This window comes from Galleria mellonella, unplaced genomic scaffold, assembly GCF_026898425.1.
Source record: "Galleria mellonella isolate WM207_F2 unplaced genomic scaffold, CSIRO_AGI_GalMel_v1 utg35, whole genome shotgun sequence".
Classification (NCBI taxonomy): domain Eukaryota; kingdom Metazoa; phylum Arthropoda; class Insecta; order Lepidoptera; family Pyralidae; genus Galleria; species Galleria mellonella.
In genome coordinates, this window is record NW_026442082.1 from 1,167,250 (window position 1) to 1,183,990 (window position 16,741).

The following is a 16,741-nucleotide window of genomic DNA, read 5'->3' on the forward strand; positions in this document are numbered from 1 at the left end:
CGCAGTAGCAGACAAAAAGCTAGGTTTATAATAACATCCAAATACCTATATCGGTAGCTTTACAAGACGTTATTACTCACAATATCACAAATTAAAATAAATCAATATTCAATAAGTGCAATGTTTGGAGGTAAAGTCAACATCATATCCGCCGTTAACTGGCCACTCCAGATTATAAGAATAGTTGCCACGCTTGACAATCTAGTTGGCAACCGTAATTAGCCTTCGTCATATTTTAAGAGGAATGTTGCTTCACATCCCTCGATCATTAAATTCCTTTAGTCGCCTTTTACAACACCCACGGGAAAGGAAGGGGTGGTCCATTCTATGCAAGGACTATATGGAGAGGAAACTACTAATTTAATTGAACGATTTGAAACCTTATTGCTGTGTTATATAGTTAAAATTCTAAATTCATGAATATTGTAAACAGACCGAAGGAGAGGTATGCGAAGGTGAGATACAATAAAAAAAAATATTTATAAGGATTTAATCATCAATAATATTTAAATAATTATAGTACAATACAACATTGTTGTCAACATTTTCAAAATGCACTTTTACATTTTATATAATTTTCATTATTTTTTTTTTTATTTGACATATACATTACTCATTTCGTGACCATTTAATTAATCTAAGATCAATAATAATATATATCGAAAATCACACCACATGACTATTAGCTGTTTCAAAATACTAGATTTTTTCTTTACTTTTTTATTATTCAACACATAGGCATTTAAAAATTTACCAATGCATAAATCCAGCCGAATTATGCATTGAACAACACCTATGAAATTGAACTTTATTTATATAATAATAGGTACCAAATACGGTTACCGAAGATGGTATATGAAGTAACAATAATAAATATATTTAATGTCAAATTTTCTTTGGCACATTTTTTTAATAACTAAAAGAATAGCAATATTTATTGAAATGCGTCGAACAAGGTGTCTTGACTGCGCTCGTGTTTGTATCGCTTGGGTTGGTTGTCGACCTCGTCTTCAATGTAGTCGCAGGGACCGAGTAACTGTAAAAATAACATGTGCATAATTAAAACTCTTATTTTTAAACTAGCTTTTTTCCCGCTACTTTGTATGCATGGATTTGGGAAGTAGGAAAAGTAATGATATAGACCACTACTTAGATGGCTTCTCCAGATTATTCAGCAGAATTTAAATTAGACTGAAGGTCTAAAGGAGTATAATTATGAAACCAGTATTCGAATTGGTGCAGTAGTTTTTACGTAATGACGAAACAACAAACAAACGTGAACAAACAAACCTGAATGAATATCAGCGTTTTGCTCTTTTGAGGGCAAACAATAAACTGAGTTGTGACCATTTTGTGTTACTATGGCACACGCATGAAGGGAAAGAAAGAAAATTGTTGGTTTATATATTTTGCTTTTAGTTTTTTTTTTTTTTTATTTGTTGTTGTTTTATTTTCATTCTTTTATCTCTTTTACTGTGTATTATGTGTATGTTTGTATTATAATTTGTGTGCTGTAAGTAATGTAAATAAATAAAAACAGAATTTCTAAATATTATTATTTTGATATCTATTGCTTTTATTAAGACTCCAAATAAAAATTCATTTTAAATATCTCCCATGTATTGATATCGAAACAATTGTCGGAAACTATATCGACAAATCGTCATAGTCGTAGAATACTGATGGATATTTATATTTACCAAATATTTGTCAGATCCGTCAGTATTCTACGACTATGACGAGATAGTAAATTCATAACATTTCCCTTTATACATATATACCATCATATCAGCCATTAACTGTCCACTGCTTAACATAAGCCTCCATCAAATATCTTTGCCAGTAGTTGCCACGATTGGCAAGCTGATTGGGATGTTTTAAAAGGGACGCTACTGCTCATAACTCGACTATTAAGTTCCCTTAGTCGCTTCTTACGACACCCACGAGAAAGGAAGGGGTGGCCCATTCTATGAGGAGACCATACGACAATATACATATATAAAGGGAAGAAGGGATTGTTAGCTATATCAAGTCGACCTTCACGCGGTTCCCCCCGGAAACCATCATGATTGATTTTTTGTTGAATTGGTCATGACGACACTGGTGCCCCGCTAGTGTATACCGATAGCGAAGGCGGGGTAACCATTCCATTTTTATCCATTAAAAAAATACATACATTATATATAAACATCGGTAAAATATTTTATAAGTTTATGCATATTTATAACATTAATTTAAATATAGATAAATTAACTAAAAAATGCATTGTAATAAAAAAGAAATCCGGGATCTATCTACGTAATGAACCTTCATATTATTGTTTCTTTCAATCACAGCTAATGAAATCTTGTGTTTATTTGGACTTCCTCTTATATGGTAATGAATACAATTTACAATAATCGTCAAAGCAATTCAAATATCTACCAGTCAAATTTCTTCAGTTCGCTGAGCCGTTACAATTGACCTATTGGAATATTGTTTGAACAATTGTATTTTATTTTTCATAGAAAACATTAAATTCTGAAAAGAATTTAAATTTGGAAATGTAACTGTAAACAGTCTTTGAATTGCAGCTTCAAATTGATAGATTCTAAAACATTCTATATATTTTAAACTTAATAGAAACAAAATATTAAGTAGAACTTTTTTATCATGTATTTTTTTCTGTTTTATCAATACCGTGTTATTTTCAAAGGTTTTTTTTGTTGATGGGTGAAAATTAAATGGTAACCCCGCTCACGCTATAGGTATACGATTCTATCGATGGTTTCCTTTGCCACGTGTCTAGAGGACTGCTCTGTCATTGAAAAAGAATATTTTTTTCTGAGAGAAATAAGTATCGAAAAAAATTTGAATACTTTTACATTTATAGGTAGTACTTATAAGTAGATGTATAATATATTTATGTACAATATATTTCTTCATCTATATAATAACAACAATATAATAACAACATCTATATAAACACAATTAAGCTCAAAGAGATTCATAGATAAGCCCATCTTTATACATGATATTTGTGACTGCGCTATCTCATTACCTTCTACTTCGTACGCGAGGATTTCAGAAATAGTATCAGTATCGTCTACCGCCTATTCCATGCAGAATGCTCAGAAGAACTTAATTCCCTTATACCACTTTTTCCTTTCCGATATCGCATAATAAGGATCGACCAGCGACTACTACATATATGGTAAATCGCCCGCGTTCGCGCACAAGTGTGTCAACTCTTACGTGAACCATACCGTAACAATGCGGAATGATCTTTCCCGATAGGTGTTTCCTTCAATCTATAACTTCGGATCTTTTAAATATAGAATTAAAAAGCACTCATTAAGTCGACATAATACGGTCAATCGTTGAGAGTAAATCGTTCTCTTTTTGGTTGATCGTATTCATGGACTATGTCGTTCCTGTGTTCGCTTGGTATCGTGTGATATGGCATGTCGTACTATAATAATAAAAAAAATTACCCTTTCATTCAAAGGTTTCCCTTCGAGCACATATTTGAGTTTGTTCATCTGACATGGGCTCAAGATCCTTTCCAGGTTGTTGGTAAGATCTCTAATATCTTCTGTCTTGTGGCCGTCCCTTTTACCGTTCGTCCATCCCCTCGAGTACTGGAAGGTCTGCGCTGCTACTGACGTGAGGGTAATGACGATTAAAAACATAGTTATATTCGTCGCCATTTTGATAACTGAAATAAAAAAAAAAACACATGTATGACAGTTGAAAAGTAACACAGAGACGAGTTAAAGCATGTAAGATTTCTTCCTGTAAAAAAGAAAAAAAAACGTGACTTGATAAACTTAAAACGTTCTTCCATGAATGCAGACAAATTTATTAATTAATTATTGAACATTTTATTGCACCAATATTATTCTATTAATATAATAAATGCGAGAGTTTGTAACGACAGAAGTACAAATAGATATTTGTTACTCTTTCACACAAAAACTAGTGAACAGATTTGAATAAAATTTGGTACATGGGTAGGTTACATCCTAATTTAGCACATGAAATACTTTATGTACTGATACACGCATGTAAAGCCGCGGAATATAGCTAGTATGGAATATTATTCCTTGTGTAATTAATTCCTTAAGTAAACAGGTAATTGAAAACTATTTCAGTATACGGACGCAACGAAGTGCTTAAAGTATCAAACCAGATTGTATGAGCGAACTATTTATATAATCTCTGACTTTGTTCCGTATATTAACCCAAACCCTTTGATGGACACGGGTCTCTTTCCATAAGAGCAGGACAGTCTATTACCACGCTGGCTGAATTATTTGCTCTAGAGTTTATTATTGTGTTTTCTTTCTTTTGAATTAATCAATTATGTTTTTTTTTCTTTAGTCGTCTTTTACTATATTACACCACAATGGTAATAGTAGATTCATTATGATATCAGCTTTATGCTGTCCACTGCTGAACATAAGCCTCCTCCTAGGGAGGTTTTTCCCGTAGTTGCCAGGCTTAGCAGCCAGATTGGCAACTACAGTAAGGCTTTGGAAATGTTTTAAGAATGTTTGTGTTTTGTAAATGTTTAAATAAATCTTTATATAAAACAGAGTTTGTTTATTGCCTCCTGGTGTTTTAACGTCTTAGCTAAATTTCATGAAATTTTGTGTACATGTAGTGTTTGGGATAGCGAAGGTCATGGCGTTTTATTTCGCTGACGCGGACGAAGTCGCTAGTAACAACTGGTAAATATATACCACACGTAGCTATGAGTCTAAAATTTATCAAATCGGAAACTTCCTAATTTTTAAAGTCGATTAAAAATAGGTTACGTGCACCGTTTACATATACATACTAGCTATTATAATTGAGATGATATTTTCGCGTCATTATGCATTAAAATGATTGACAGTAAGGAAATAGAAATTCTACTATTGACACCTACGAATGGTAGTAATTTGAATTACAAATGAATAATCCTGTATTCTAACGCTCTTATTCAGGGGAAGAGGGATTGTTAATAATGGGTTTAGAAACCCTATTACTAGCAATATATTTTTTTTTTTATTATTTATTTACACTTTATTGCACCAAGTAAATATACCCTAACAGGTCGAATATAATACGATAAAGGTTTATACACAGTTATATACATAGTCTACAACTTTATAACTACATAGTTTTACAACTTTATATATGCTTAATTTATATATTATAATTGAAAAAAAAAACCAAAAAAAATCCTCAGTTTTATACACAGTTACTGTAATAATACAGATAAGAAGGTTGTCGCAAAAAACATAGCGACAGAAAACAAAGATTAATTAAAAAAAAAACAGATCGAACTCCTCGCGGTTTCCCCTGGAAACTATCGTGGTTGATTCATTAGTGAATTTGTCACGATGGACTAAATGCTATTATCCCTCACTGGTGCCCCGCCAGTGTATACCGATAGCGCGGGTGGGGTAACCATTCCATTACCAATCATTAAACGCTCTTATTCATAAAAACGTTAAACGTCTCATAAACCTATTTTAGCTAAAGAAGTATTTTGTTTTTTTTTACCGATTCCAGATTAGTAAGAAAGTGACAAAGAATTCAAATAGCTAAAATAGATTTGTAGTAGGTGTTAGTTTTTATGACTAAGGCGGTAGTGTATGTAGGATGAAATTGGATTTATTAATTTTGGTTAATACGAGTATTATGCTAACGTATTCTGTCAGTAATATACAATAGAACATTTACACAAAATTTTCTCAATTCTGTGGTGCAGCGGTAAATATAAATATCTTGCTTTACGTAATGAGGTTGCGGGTTCGAGATTCAGTCGGGTCAATTTAGGAAATGAACGGTTTTTGGTCGTGTCTGTATGTTCCAGGTAGTGCCATTCGTTGTTGGTTTTCTGGCGTTTTATAAAAAAAATATTAACTTTTTATTTATATTATTAATTGCATTTAGCCAAACTTTAATTTATACATGAATAACTATACCGCCGATAGTGTATTCCATGATTTTAATCTCGAATAAATCAAAAGTCATTTTTCCATGCAATCGAACGTATAACTATACTTGGAATAATTATTCGTGACTAGTATAGTGAACGGTGACCAAAAATGATACCCAACAAATTAACGTTGTTCTACAAGGAGACGACATATAAGCTTATGTTATATCAACTTACTTTTGTTGTATTGTAGTGAATGAAAAAAATTGCTGTCATTTTGTCAATGTCAACTGATAACCACACCACGTGGTATATCTACATTTGCTGCATTTTGTTAATTATTGTTGTATAGTGTTTGCTTTTTCTACATATTTTGCAAGAAAATGGCTAAAGATAAACGGAAACGTAGTTCAAATTGGCTACAATCTGAGAAAGAGTTACTGTTAAGTTTAGTGGAGGCCCACTATAATATTTTATATATAACATTTTATTTATTTTATACGAAAATAAAACCAAACCGAGATTACCAGTACTTAATTGTACCTACGTACGTATAGAAATCACCACACGCATTTGACAGCTTACGAATCTTAGATCATATGGTCCTGGGACGCCATTTTATTTTACTATTCTTGGAATATCTCTGTTATACCGCGCAAAACAGTGGTATAGTAGATATTCCCGAATAAGATCGTTAATCTTAGAATTGTAAATGCTAAAACGTAAAATTAATTTATTCTCGAATAACTAGCACTTTAATCCAAGAATAAAATTTATTCTCGCTTGGTCGAATCCGCCCTAAATAGTATTTTTATTATTTAGAACACAGGGTACCTTAACTTAAGGGATCAGAAGATTGGCGTAGTTGTGTGGCAATTTTAAGACCCTCATACTAGAGAGCTGGTCGTGTCATAAAGTCGTATTGGTAATTATAAGTATTTCGTATTATTAATTGAAATTTTCACTTATTCTGAACCGATATTTTTTTTTTTATAAAAAGGGCAAAGCCCTATAGATTAAACAAACAATCATCAAAAATTGGTGGGTGGTGTTGGTTTCATAGGAATTAATGACGGTCAAAACTGATTTTGTGATGCAGAATATCACAGTATCCAGCTGACACCAAAATTTTCAGGTCAGTTTAAACCGTTCGAACTAATAGCAGCGATTGAAAAACACCACATTAATCCCAGAGATGGCGCTAGGCTCTTTTCTTTGCCATGTTGGGTTCAAATACATGCTCGATGCAATGTGGGCACGCTGAATGTTATTTTCACCACAATAGCAGCAATCGAGAAACCCGGCTAAAGCCAGAGAAAACAGCTAGGGTGATAATTAGAGGTAATTATCACACTAGCTGTTCCCTGTGGCTTTGCTTGTATGAATCAGTATATATTATATATAAAGTATTCTACGAGTACGTGTTCATTTCAAACGGTTCAACTAGTTAAGCGTGACTGAGTAACAAACATACAAACATCTTAACAAACTTTCACATTTATAATATTAATAGTATTTGTTGTAATTAGACTAGATATAATGATATATTAGATAGTACAACTTTCGCGCGCTATCATTTCTTTTTTTTTTACTAAAACCATTTATTTTATAAACTCAGTGCTCCGGCGTTATGAGCAAACAGATTTATTTTTGTCGAATCTACAAAGCCGAAAATTTACTTATTGGTAACCCTAATCTAGCCCTTTTATCTTATACTCACAGAGGGAGAATTGCTGTGTGTATTATTGTCCTATTTAAAATAGATATTTATAAGATTTGTACGATAATATTAAAATGAAAATTTACGTTATATACCATATTTTATTTGTGACTTTGTCCATAAAAAACCGGGGTATTCTTACTGACCGCGACAAAAAGTAGCCTATGTCTTTCTCCATCACACATCAATACATATAACAAAATCGTAACTGATCTATACATTTTTTTTGTGTATCTTAGAATGGCAAACAAGCGATGGCCCACCTGATGGAAAGTGATAACAGAGACATGAACATAACAGAGTATACCTACTGTTTCGCCCATGATACCCCCATGCGTTGCCATTCCTGAGGGCTCAGGTGTTATTCCTCTGTACCCTATAAATTCACTGCCATATCCCACCCTTCAAACCGAAACACAGTCGTGCAAACACAACTGTTTCACGTTAGAAACACGAATGGAACAGAGGTGCTCAAGCAAACGACTTTCGTACAAAGTCTCGCTCTGGTACGCGAAGTAACGGGCAAATAGTTGGTAATTAAATAATGTTTTAATGATGTCACAAGCATGACGTCATCAAAATGTCACATTCAAGCAATCCCGGCTATTTATAAAGTACTCGCGACTCATCCATAAATTATTGAGCTTATTATAGTAGGTATACCTCGAAAATCCTATCAAAACTTCAGAACTAACATACTTAGGTACTTTAATAACTTATCATACGCCCTTATAAGTACGTATATTAATAATGAAATTGTGAGTGGTTATTATAAAATATAATTTAATGCTCGAAATAGGGTTGCCACTTCGCTATAATATTAATCTTTCATGTTTCACAATTAAGGTATAATTTGACTAGATATATAATGTATTTGTATTATTTTTTGCCCCAGTTAAACCTGGTTTATGTGCAAAATATGTTTAGAAATTATACCTGTATATTATATGTAAAACATTATAATATCAATTATCTCTCACAACTAACTTCTTGCATTGTAGACATAAATTTATAAGTATAGTTGTATATTATATATTTATAAATAGCTTTCGCCCGCGACTTCGTCTGCGTGGCCAGGACTTATTTACTGAGCGTGGTAAAAAGTAGCCTCCATCCCATATAGTACGGATTGTGGTCACCCATCCTAGTTGGGACTACGGCCGGGGTTGCCTAACTTGAACTACGACTTCAAGCAACCACTCACTTCTCACTGTATTATATACTTAAATGATAATTACGTATCTAATACCTTCAATTGAAATTGATTGAAAAAAACAGACACTAAATGTTAAGTGGATCAAACAGCAACGCACTAGTGATAACTGCATACAAATCGGTTAAGCCGTTTCTGAGATTAGCGTGCACAAACTTACAGGCAAACAGGCAAAAAATTCCTTATAATAATGTTTCCTATATATCTTCCACGTACAGAAAACGACCACTTACGATTTTGTTATATTTATTAATTGATTGATTTGTAATCGTAGGTACAATTCCTTTGTTTATATGCATTATTATAATTTTAATTCTTTATCCTTTTATTTACAAAGTTTTACTCTCAATTAGTTATCATAATTTAAATATTAAGTAGATGTCTTATCTTAATTTGTTAGTTTTTTTAATTGTGTATGATTTATGTATATTAAAAAGATAATTAAGAAATTAGGGCTAGGTTTCAATCTAGAAATATCGAGAACGCAGAAGTGAAATTATACATAAAAAAATAATAATTCTTCTAAAAATTGACAACCCTAGTAAATAAGCGCGTAAAACGGACCTTTCCTCACGCCATTTCAGTTCCACCATTTATAATTATTAACGTTCAGATTTAGTTAGTAATTCAACTAATAGTCTAATTAGGATCAGCATATTTGTTTGAGCTAGTTAAACTCACTAGTTTAAGCGTAGTTTTAAACAGTTTCATATAACGATTACTTTGTCGACATACGTAGAACGTTTGTACTCGTAGGTTTTATTTGCGATAATGATATTCCGGGTTCGATTCTCTGTCGTGTCAATTTAGGAAGCATATATAAATTAGATTCAATTTGAATGTTCTGGGCCGTGCCTAAGGATTAAAGTATTAAGGGCCAGAGAAGTAATTGGTGTGATTGGCACTCTACTTTTATTAATTTATTAACTAAGAGTATATCACTGCTTTACTCAAGTTAATGGGATAAAAAAATATCATATTGTATGATGATATAAATCAAGGATAATTAGTCAATCCGTTTGTGTGCCAAATTTTATTCAAATTATTTTAATCGGCGATTGAAAATTTAAATATACAAATATTACAAACTTTTTTATATATGTATATAATAGAATTACAATTTAATAACAAATTTAATCAGACTGGTCTGTGCTTGACACTAGCTCTGACTAATTTGTTTTTGTTCAATTCTAAAGCTCCACATACACGGATAAATTAGTTCTAATGGTTTGTGGTTTAATAGAGGTAAAGCAAGTGTGTTGCCATATAATAATATAATAATCCAGCGTTGTATAAAAAAATTAAACGTCAATATTATTGTTTCTATTGATCGAAGCGATAAAAATATATATCTTCGTGTAAAGGGGGATAATTTTAATTTATTTTCAATACGTTCACAATTTTGAATTTCCCAGTCAACCATAGGGATCATCGCCATTATCATTACCAGACTATACTAAAGTATGCAATTTAGTTCTAGACATAGACCTTGTCCAAGGCACACCAGTGAACATGATGGTTTAATTATTATCACGCCACCATTCACTAGGACGTCCTACACTACGTTTGTAGATTCGAGGTAGCTAATTCGATGAGTTACAGCGATAACGTGAGGTCTCTAGGAAAGTGTATACTACATATGTGTTACAAAATACTCTATATGACTCGTGTGCATGGGTATCATACAACGTTCTATATTCTCCGCAAAGTAGCAATGGGTCCGTAGTTGTTTTAATCTGTACATTGAAATTGTGGTAGACAAACATACAAGATGTAACTGACCTTAGTTTTCAGAAGTAGCTATTCATAAGTAGCACAGTATATCCCATGAATATCTATAATATTGTTCATAGACTATATTAGAACCAATAAATTAATAAAGATCTATTTAATTATCTAAATAATCGAATTAATTGTATATTCTGATTTAATTTATCCTAAATTATTTAAACTAATAACATAATATTAATAAAATAATATTTACCTGTTTTGTGATGCGATAACTTTAATTAATGTCACTAATCCACTCACTGGCTGTCGATAAAAATAAAACTTTTAAATTTCGAATATCGAACCCTTATTATTTTAAGTTCGAACCCGATCCTGTATTAACGTTCAAAGGAGCAATCGTTGACTACGCTTACCAAAGTAAACTTCGCTCCTTTTATACCGAACGGGGCGCTATACAGTGGTCACAGAATTCGTTATAATTGGGCATTTAAATTACTATGACGTTAGTACGTAATATAATTATCATCCTTTGTCTTTACATTATATTAACTAAATAAATTATGCCTACAAACTGAGATTAAATTATAGGAAATGGATATATCATAGAATTAATACTTTATCTAAACAATAATTCTGATAATCCGAACTATAATTAAATATTTATTAACATTTACTTTTGAACTAAGGTAACTAAATTGTCCACTGCTGAACAAGAGCAGGTTTAGTCGATAATTGCCACGTTTCGCACATGGGTCGACTTAGTAAAATTTTGATGATGTTTTAAGATGAACAGTGCTGCCCATATCTCGACTATTAAATTTCCTTAGTCGCCTTTTACGACACCAACGAGAAAGAAAGGGGTGGCCCATTCTATTCCGGGACGACACGCAAGCTTCCCATGCTAGCTTTAATTAATTAATTTTTTTTCAATAATTTGATAAATGTTTTCTTAGGAAAAAATATTTAGTTATATTAGTTATATATTGTTTCGATGTCACCTATAAAGAACTTGTTCGTCATATTTTTAGAAAGTGTGAATACGCTTAACTAAATTTAGATAGTATTTAACAATAAATTTCCATGCCTAATATTTTTTTTTCTTTATACTACTACCATGGTGTTAAATAAGCATACGGCCCGTCTGATGGTAAACGGGGTAGCTGCAGCATATGGACGCATGTAACACCAGACAAACCTTAATACGCCCTTTTTGAAGAAGCCCATGCTGTAGTCTCTAAGGAAAGCCTCGACAGGAAATTTCACAGAAGTGGTAAAAATGAGAATTTTATTCATTTATAAATATTGCTAGTTTCCGTCATTAACAACAATATGTTTTGCCTAATCTATATCTTATGTTTAGCCTGTCCCTAGTTGCGCTACCGGAATACGCTGGCGGAGTACCAGCAGTGAGGGATGATGAGGTAACTGACCTGCCTTCATCCTCACCTGGCATGCCTTATCCCTGATGCCCGTTATGCCCAGTTATCAATTATTAACTGATGCCCAGTTATCGATTATGCAAACGAGATCACCTTTCAATTATCATCCATTGAAAAAAAGGAGTAAAGATAAAATCTGTCACTACGACTTTTCATCCCTCATCAACCATCGTGCCGAATTCCAGGTATATTCATTACGATGAGCTAACTGACCTGCCTCTTTTGTTCACCTATCATCTCTCACTGGTGCCCCTTCAGCATATACGTTAGCGCGAGCAGGGTTACCATTCCATTATCATCCATAAAAAAAAAAAAACTGTCAATCAGTGGTAGTGTAGTGCCAGGGTTATATGTAGGTATGTGTGTGTGTGTGTACGTGTATGTGTTTGTTTAATATACCCATACGCATAGGAAACAGCAAACTCTGTTACTGTCTGAATCAATTAAACTTTGGTAACATAAGTTCAGTGAATCTAGACTTCTGATGCTTAAACGATTATACTGACTTACCAAAGAACTTTTGTCGAGTGTATCTAAATCTATATAACAATATAGCATATGCTAAGCTTAAATAAATGTTTTATTATACTTAAACTGAATGATTACCCTCATTTCATTAGTGACTAATATTTCTTTCATCCAACAGTGCAATGCAACTTCTCCGTCATACTCGTGAACGACTACGTACAGGTACAATAATTACAAAATCTAATCGAATTTGTCAATACGGAATTTTAACAATATACACCGACATCACGTATATTATGCAAAAAGAATCATGATCAATATTTTTTCAGAATTGTTGAAGATGTTACACATACATAAAAAATACGAATAGAAATATAAAAACACTTTTATAAAGTCGGTTGAAAGTGAAAAATAGCGGCGAATATTGAAAAGGAACTAAAATACACAAAAAAGAAACATTCCGTACAAAATTAAGTCAACTTAATCAACAGCTTTGCGTTAAAGCGGTCACACTATCCCCAAATAGGACTTGAGCCAATTTCAAAGGTGCTTACCCAAAAGGCTTTAAGATTATTTAAGATTTCCACCAGCAAAAAGGATAGCCACTTCACACGTGACTATACGGGAGCAGGTAAAGTAAACCTTTCCGATCGGAATAAGTATTATTAAAATCGTTTCACGACTAACGAATTCATAGACAAATTTAAATACAAAAAACATATCTGCAGAGTATAAATCTTATTGGTTGCCAAAAAGGATAATTGGTATCGGTAAAGAGTCAACAAATATAATGCAGTAAATATAAGTAGGTAGGTTAGCCGTGTAAGTCCCGGTATAGAATAATCCACCCTTTCCTTTACCATGGGTGTCGTAAGAGGCGACTAAGAGTGTTTACGTAGAAGAGATGTGCAGTAGCGTCTCTCTTAAAACATTACTAAAAGCCAAACTGCAATTGCCAACCCCACTACCAAGGATGGCAACTACTCGCAAAACCCCCTTATGGGGAGGCAGTATTTAGCAATGGACAATTAACGGTTGATACAACAATATACAAAAAACAAAAAAAAAATAGACTGAAGACGACTGAAGAATCTCCACTTTTTAAATTTTTTTACCAGAGGGACACTTTGTACAAAAGTCGATTGCTTGGGTACCTCTGACCCATTCGTGTTTCTACTGTAAAGCAGTTGTGTTTGCTGTGTTTCGATTTAAAGAGTGGGATATGGCGTGAATTTACAGGGTACAGAGGAATAACATCTGAGTCCTCAGGAATGGCAACGCGTGGGGGGGTATCATGGGCGAAACAGTATACTCTGTTAAGTCCATGGTACTGCTCATGTCTATAGGCGACGGTTACCACTTTCCATCAGGTGGGCCGTCAGCTTGTTTACCATTTTAAGTTGTATAAAAAAAATTCCAAGTTTAAATAGGAATAATAATTCTTATTATAAAGACACAATACATATTTAGGCTGTGTATATGTATTATGACTTGAGGACTGGACTATTGATGTAATTGTTTGTTGCTTATTATGTAAATTGTATTGTAAATGTAATCTAATATTATACTCGTAATAAAGAGGAAAGATTTAATTTTTAGTATCTAATGGATAAACACAAAAAATACTTAACCAATATTAAAGATTTTATTTAAATTGGTTTAGATATTTCTTTGCACTTACCTGTTACAAAATCTGTTTCATATACAGAAAACTAGATTATTAGTGGGTTGTATTTCATAAAAAAAATTTGAAATTTTTCTACCTATATAATCGAACGAAGCCGAGACAGGTCACTAGTAAAGTATAAGAAACCTATAAAAGAGGAATTTTATGAAATTTTTTTATTTTATGTACTTCTTTTGACTACAATTTTAAATTTAGATTTTTTTTAATTCTACGTTTGTCATATTTGCTTTCATTTATTTAATGTCTCTCTTTTTGCTATATATATATTATTTTTTATATGTTCTAGGAATTCTATATTTTCTTAATGAAGCGAAAATAAAAAAAAGGGTTTAATTACAATAAAGAATCACACCAAGATTGATGGACACAATTTGAAATCCAATTCACGTTTATATATTTTCGACTGGATCGGTTTTCCTAGTATCGCACCTGTGGCACGTGTATAAGACAGAACGAGAAGTAGACGTCAAGCATCTTGTTCTTTTTCACACCTACGTTAACGATATCGTGTCTATCGATAGACTTATTTTTTTTTAATAGATGATAATGGAATAGTAGCCACGCCTGCGTTAAATGTATACACTGGCGAGGCACCGGTAAGGGATAAAAAGCAGGTTAGTTAACCCATCATGATGAATACCAGATTCATCACGATGGTTTCCAAGGTGAACCACTTGGAGATCGAAATCATTGAATATATATTTTTTAATGGATTGGTAACCCCGCCTGCACTATCGATATACACTGGCAGGGCACCAGTAACAGATGGGATAAATGAGGAGGAAACAGGTCAGTTGGCCTATAATGTCAAATTTATAAAAAAATATTCAAGATGGTTTCCAAGGGGAGCTGCGAGGACGTCGACCTGATGGGGTATATTGTTAGCAATAGGACTGTTAGATTTCATTACTAACAATCCCTTCTCTCCTACCGATAAACTAGAATATTTAAGGAATGCGGAACCATAAATAAGCACACGACCCGACGGATGGTAAACGACTACTTTTATTCTATTACACCTGCAGTGGTGCAGCAAAGGCGATGTTTTTTTTATTATTATTTCTTACTATATTTCCTCTGAATATAGGTTAATTGCAGAACTACTGGAAATAAACATTTAATTTGCCTTTGTTACATAAAGCCTTACCCAGTATCGTTGCTCGAACTAATTAATACAGAAATTAATAATTAAAATGTGAATGCAATAGCTGCTGTGTTGTGATGACGCCTCTTGAATGCAGCGCGACTGAACTTTACGCTTGTTTGTATGATCTGTTTTAATGGAACTTAATGAAAATATAAACAAACTAGATTTTACCCGCAGTTTCGACTGCGTGACCGGGATATGTTTACCGAACGATATAAAAAGTAGAGTGGTCGGCTCTATATCTAGATCGCTTAATGTAATTCCGGCATAGAATGGGCCACGCCTTTTTCCCGTGGGTGTCGTAAGAAGCGACTACGGGTATTTAACGGTCCAGGGATGGAAAGCAGCGTCCCTCTTAAAACATCACTGGCAAACTGTGATTACCAACCTGCTTGCTAAAAGTGGCAACTACAACCAGTACCTTTCTATAACATATGGGGGAGTTCCAGGTTTAGCAGTGGACAGTGAACTCCTGATATGATGATATAAATTAGTCTATATTCTTCTTCTTCCCATATAGTATTTGAATACCAAATTTCATAATAATTTGTTTAGCCATTAAGGCGCTATAAGGTAACAAACAATCAAACTCACTTTTATATTTATAAGGATAAATAACTAGCTCGATCATAAGACAGTTTATTAATATCCAATAAAAATAAGTAATGCATAATTAAATTTAATTAAATTATTAATGTTTCTATTTGTTACTGATTTAAATTAGAGAGCTTTTATGTGATAATGCTAATAAAACAATTATATAAGTAATTTAATTAAAATCAATTGAAACTAACTATAATTTATGATTTTGTGCCAAAAAAAAAACTATATTACTACCTTGACAGATTTAATATAATTTTTTTAAGAATGGATAATTATACATTTTTATTTAATAACACAGGGGGCAAACGTGCATTCGGCTTACTTGATAGTAAATGACTATCACAGACTACTTAGAGAGTGACTATCGCCGCCCATGATCAGGCGCAACACCAGAAGCATTGCAGGTGGGTTACCGGCCTTTTAAAAAGGAATATGCTCTTTTCTTGAAGGTTATGATGCCGTATCGATTCGGAAATACAGCTGCTGGAAGTTGATTCCAAAGAGTGGTTGTGCGTGGAAGAAAGTGCTACAAAAACGCACGGCATTGTCGAAATACGAGTACATATTTTCAAACTTGGTCCCAATTATTGCGTGTAATCATTTTTCTTAAAAAGTAATTGATTTTATAAATATTTATTTGAATATTATTAATAATAAATGGAAGTAAAAATATTAATATGAATTTTAAAAAATATATTAATTTTTTTAATTAGTAGTAAAAATACAATTATCTCTCGTCGTCATTAAATACTTTGATATTCCTTAAACCTTTATCTTCTATACATATTTATCATAATAAAAGGTTTAATTTAATACAACGTG

General features: G+C 32.7%; 1 protein-coding gene across 1 annotated transcript; it reads right to left on the reverse strand.

The window, feature by feature from the left end:
* Nucleotides 1-483: 483 nt before the first annotated feature.
* On the reverse strand, nt 484-10,981 carry LOC113514429 (pro-corazonin-like). Its single transcript, XM_026898519.2, has 3 exons — nt 10,829-10,981; nt 3,474-3,697; nt 484-1,036 (listed from the first exon to the last, which is right to left on the reverse strand). The coding sequence occupies exons 2-3, from the start codon at nt 3,687-3,689 to the stop codon at nt 935-937; spliced, it is 318 nt and encodes a 105-aa protein (XP_026754320.1). The 5' UTR covers nt 3,690-3,697; nt 10,829-10,981; the 3' UTR covers nt 484-934.
* Nucleotides 10,982-16,741: the final 5,760 nt, after the last annotated feature.

Excerpts from the sequence above, each read along its gene's own strand:
- LOC113514429 (XM_026898519.2), bottom strand. The coding sequence starts at position 3,689 with ATGGCGACGAATATAACTATGTTTTTAATCGTCATTACCCTCACGTCA. Across the intron at positions 1,037-3,473 it reads GGAAACCTTTGAATGAAAGG|TTACTCGGTCCCTGCGACTA; the intron begins GTAATTTTTTTT and ends TTATTTTTACAG.